Here is a 5,434-nt window from a genome sequence, read left to right on the forward strand (position 1 = left end):
GAAGAGGATATTCTAGTCATATTTAATAAGAAAGTGAAAAACAACCCCAAATTTAAAGTTTTAAAGGACAAAGTTAAACTCCTGAAATAAAAATTTGCATACCTTTCATAACCTTTGCATTTTTATCTTGCAGACTGAGTCAGATTTTTCTATCAGCTGTACAAATATCTTGCACTGGTCTCAATTCAAATGGTGTATGTGAAAGCAGAGCTTAACTTTTAAGACTGGATTCCTCCTCTTTTTCTAGATTTTATCACAGAACACTTTCAGATATTTTTTTATTTTATGGAAAATGTATATTTTTGGTACAAGTTTTAAGAGGCATTGACAATAAATGCTGCCTACTGTATTAAAGTTCTTCCACTAATGGATGTAATTTATAGGCGTGAATGTTTATCAGGACCTGGTTGTGTGTGTTCTTACAGAAACTATTGTAAGAGCAAATAGGATTGTCACATACAGAAACCCACCATGGAATAAATGTTTTGTTGTGCTAAAATTCAAAATGGTATGACTGCTATCCCCTTTACGCACTGTAGCTGGTATGTGCAGGCTTTAATAACTGGTAATTCTGTGTTCTGAAATGTGTAATTACATTGTCTGTCACGGTTGTGACTAATACCGCACACCGAGTGAAAATCTAACGACTGGGTTACCTGCATATGCATAGCTACTGACTGTGCTGATTGACCGACTTCAGGGTAGAGTGGATTAAAAACTGACCGGTGAAGTAAACTAAAACACCACCTTAAATATAATAAGTCTTATGATTGTATAATAAATCCACAAATTATACAAAATTTGAAGAGGCCATTACATTGAAGTCACTGAAATAATTTAGGCAGGCCAGAACTCTGAAATGTTTGTAAAAGACAGAGTTGCCTGGGGAAAGTTACTTCAAGTTATTAGAGTTTTAATGAAATGCAAAATACTGCCAGATAGGGGGTTTACTTCCATGACTTCATCTGTTTAAAAACAGGTAGAAATCCAGCAGAAATTTCTTGCAGTAGGTGGTATGGTGTTCTGGAAAACTGCATAGCGATTTCAAGATACACACTTTCATAAAACTTCTTTGAATTTATAGAAATATTGACTATATTAGATGTGTAAATACGAAAAAATTAACTGTCAATACACTGGGTCCAGTTTTTCTGATTACATATTTGTCCTGTTTATTATAAAAGCTGCAATAAAAATACCTGATATATTTAAGATCTCTTCAATAAGTGTTTGTCATTAATTCAAGAAAATGGCTTTGGATAAGTAAAATTTATTTACAGACATAGAAACTTTGAGAAGTGGTTTGAACACATTTCAAGAGCTTAGATTTTTTTAACAGGAAATGACATAAAAGAACAAGATTGTCATTAATTAAGAAAATGGCTTTGGATAAGTAAAATTTATTTACAGACATAGAAACTTTGAGAAGTGGTTTGAACACATTTCAAGAGCTTAGATTTTTTTAACAGGAAATGACATAAAAGAACAAGACATTGTCAATGAAATTAATACAGTGCTGTTAATCTTTTCACTCAGTATTTATCTGACAACAAATATTGTTACATTAAGATCCTAAATAGTTTGTTACAGTAATTGTTACAGGTTTTCTTTTTGTTGTTGATGTTTAGAATTAATTATGCCATTCTCTTATACTTTTCATCTTCCATTGTTGACACATTTATAGAAGCTACACTGGCTGAACTTTTGCTGATGATACCCAAAGTTCTTGAGATGACAGCAGCAGTTATGGGTGCTGGCAGCAGCTGTTACAGTTGTGACTGCTATTTCTGTGCTGTGCCTTTATCCACTTCTCCCTACCCTCAAACTAAGATCTAACCTCTCTTCCAAACACTAGTCCTGTGTCCACAAGCCAGGATTGCCTTCCTGCTTTCTGCCTCCACTACGTCAGCCAGCTGGTCCCAGCTGCCCTGCTGCAGGAGCATGTCTTGCTGGGGTCAGTTCCTGAGCAGGGCGGCAGAGGCTGGCTCTGCCCAGTGAGTTGTGGAGTAGCACTGCTGGCCATGCCGCTGTTGACAACCTGCATTACCCGCACGGTATTTCAGTAAATTTTCTTGACATGCTCAAGAACTCAACAGCTGCATCTTTTTTCCTTTTTCAAACCGGTAAGGGCAGTGTGGATTGTTTATGCTATGCATTTAAAAGTAAATATTCACATCACATTCTTACTTTGGAGTGTTACAATTTATCTTTTACAGTTTGGGAGAATGACAGTTTCTGCCCATGAAAAGCACTGGCATTTTCTAATCTACAGACAAAGAAGCTGATCCATAGCTGATGGACACAAGAGTCTAAAAGAACCTCTGAAGTTGTGCAAAGTTCTTCTTACTCAGTCTAAGAGACGAGATACTTACTTGGTTCCTGTCATTGCAGAGTTCTTGTGTCTGATGCTTAGGGTTTACTTCAGTGATCACTGAATGAAGTGAAGCTGCAGACTGAAATGTTCAGAAACACCATGTATCTGTTTGAAGCTGAAAATAAGGAACATAATAAGGAAGACCTTATTGCAGCTGTTCGGTACTTACAGGGGGACTGTAAGAAAGATGGGGACAGTCTTTTTTAGCAGGGCCTGTTGCAGCAGGACAAGGGGTAATGGTTTTAAACTGAAACAGAGGAGGTTTAGACTAGATAGAAGGAAGAAATTTTTTGCCACACTGGAATAGGTTTCCCAGAGAAATGATAGAAGCCACATCCCTGGAAACAGATTGGACACAGGTCAGGTTGGGTGGGGCTCTGGGGCAAACTGATCTAGTGAAAGATGTTCCTGCTCACTGCAGGAGGGTAGCACTAGATGACTGCTAAAGGTTCCTTCCAACCCCCAACACTATTGTATGGATATCAAATCGCAGTACACAGATACGCTATCAGAGTAGGAACTGACCTCGGCATTTTTTCCTGCAGTCATCATTGTGATTCTCAATGTTCCCTTGTACATTGCCATGGTTGTGCTAGTAGTCCCTCCGTGGGTTAGTAAAGGTGACTTTTGCATTTGACTCTTCCCTCTCTGTGTAAAGGGCAAAGCAGCACCAGCTGCCATTCAGGATTTTTCCTAAAGATTTGACAGACGTGGATCAAATTATTGCCTCTTTGTTGGTGGTCACTAGCGGGAGTCTACTGCAAGTCCTGTTACAACTACAGTCCTATTAACTCGTTATACACCCTTACAGCAGTATTACCTTTTCCTAGTCTGCTGCAGAAAGAAGGGGTGGGGGAGCAGTGTATTTTTCTCTCGGACTGTTCCTGGAAGTACTGCAGTATGGTAGATGAGCCTGTGCCTCTACCGATGACTTTGGGTGATACTGAAGTCCGTGCACAGTCACATTATTGACGTGCAGCTTTTCAGTTAAAACACCAACGGCCTCTGTTTTTTCATTAGACAATGAAAGATTCTCCAGAGGACTGAAATTGGCTTTTCAATATGTAACAGATATGAGCTTTAATTTAGTCCTTGCAACTAACGGTGTCTCAATCATGTTGAAGTTACTCAGTTCTTTAAAACTGCCTATTTAGTAGTAATTGTTTCAGAGGGAGGCGTAATGCCTTGCAGACCATTCAGAGTATTTCATGAAGACAAAAACTGTAAGACCTATCTAATTTCTATTTGGTGATTAATGAGCGTGTTTACCATAATTTTTTTTATCCCATGGATCTGTTGCAATTAAGTTATGTACCTTGGATGCTCTTTTGGTTTTAGGTGTGGGGAGGAGGATCTACCCAACGCAAGAGTGCAACAGTATCAATTTCCCTGATTGCATTTAGAGGCACGTAGTGCTTAAAAATTGTTCTTCCAGACAGTATTAAGAGAACAGCAAGGCACAACCCAGAGTGGTCATGTGGAAGCTTGCCCAACACCTCCTTGCAGTTTAATTAATATGTTCATTAAGCAGTTTCTTGGTCAGATGATTAATTTGATTGAAAAGCTCTTAAGTCCTCATTTAAGAGACTTTGGGGTGTGTCACCTTCAAGAACGAATGACTGGACTGACATCCCTCCGAGCATGCATGCATCTGAAGAAGGAAAATCTAGCTCACAGTAACTGCAGTGGTTCTGGGTGTTGTGCGTACGCTGATGGCATAACTGCCATCCCTCCCTTTCACTTTACCTTTGATCATCAAAATCGACTACTGCAAGCCGTTGCCGTTCATGTCAAATTTGATGCCCATGGACATTTAGCTGACATGATCCCCAACTGATGTTTTAAATACAGTTGAGGACAGGCACATGAAGAACCAGAAAGTCTGTCATCTTTGATCCAGGTTCTTGGCAGTGAAGTTACGTTATTAATAGGGTTATGCGTGGACAGGGAAGTTGCGGCGCCTTCATCAAGCACACAACTGGCATCCTGTTCAAAAATATATATAGTACAGAATATTTAAAAGAATGTCATGACAATACTTGGTAGCCCTTTGATTTATCTTTTTATCGATAGCTATGTTACAGGAGTTTCTTTTAACAGCATGTCAGTGCGCTGGATTTGTGTTGCCATAAGGACTGTAACTACTGAACCACTGAGTACACGTCTTGAGGCATTTAGTCACAAAGCCATGGAAACCGCATCTGAGTAATGAGTTCAGTTGTGTACACAGGGACGTTCAGCAAAATTTAGCACACATCACAGTCGTATAATAAAAAAAGAAACAAACCAAACCCAAAAGCAAAAGAGGGACCTGTTTGATCTGTTGCAGACCCTCAAAATCAAAACAACTGGCTTACACCATTTCCATTTTTTCACTCTGATATCTTTCTAATTCTAACAGATCTTATCTTTTGGTACATGAATTGCTGTGCAGTTCAGATAACATCAGTATTATGCAGGTCATTAAAATAAGACTTAAGTGTTTGAGCATTAAAGAAAGAAAAAACTTGATGAGCTGCAGCACCTCTTCAAGTTCTTCGGACCAGATATTTTTAAAGCATCCTCACCTTTCCCACTGTTTTATTTTCTGGACATCCTGGGACAGAATCACAGGCCAGCCATGGTCTGCAGGCCATTAGCCATTTCAAATCAGCCAGGGCAGCTGACCCAAGTATCCCATACCACAGTCAGAGTCATCATAGAGGAGGAAGCTTGCAAAGTTGGGGGAGCCTCATGAGGATGTTTTTCCAGTCTGTTGTGGCCACTGTACATTCACTGGGCTGAGTATAACTTTGTACACTTCTTATTGGCATTGGTATTAGTTTGGCTGTTTCATTGAATCTGTTTTCAACTCAACCTGTAGGTCTCCTCTCCTGTTCCCAACCCTCCATCTCAGCTGGGGAGGGATCATCGGGTGACAGAGCGACTGCTGTAGTTTAGCCCTGGGTACCAGCTGAACTTACGACTATGGGCTTTAGTTGCATGAATTTACACCAGTAAAGCTAGTATTTCAATGTAGTTTGCACAGATCTCAATAAATAATATGTAAATAGAGTTCTG

General features: G+C 39.4%; 1 protein-coding gene across 1 annotated transcript in view; it reads left to right on the forward strand.

Annotated features, from left to right (window-relative positions):
• Positions 1-90, forward strand: part of LYAR (Ly1 antibody reactive) — an 8,424-nt gene extending 8,334 nt beyond the window's left edge. Inside the window, exon 9 of the mRNA XM_010139140.1 lies at positions 1-90. This exon is cut by the window's left edge and continues 6 nt beyond it. Within this exon, the coding sequence (XP_010137442.1) occupies positions 1-90 (90 nt within the window).
• Positions 91-5,434: the final 5,344 nt, after the last annotated feature.

Source organism: Buceros rhinoceros, unplaced genomic scaffold (genome assembly GCF_000710305.1).
Source record: "Buceros rhinoceros silvestris isolate BGI_N320 unplaced genomic scaffold, ASM71030v1 scaffold38046, whole genome shotgun sequence".
Taxonomy (NCBI): domain Eukaryota; kingdom Metazoa; phylum Chordata; class Aves; order Bucerotiformes; family Bucerotidae; genus Buceros; species Buceros rhinoceros.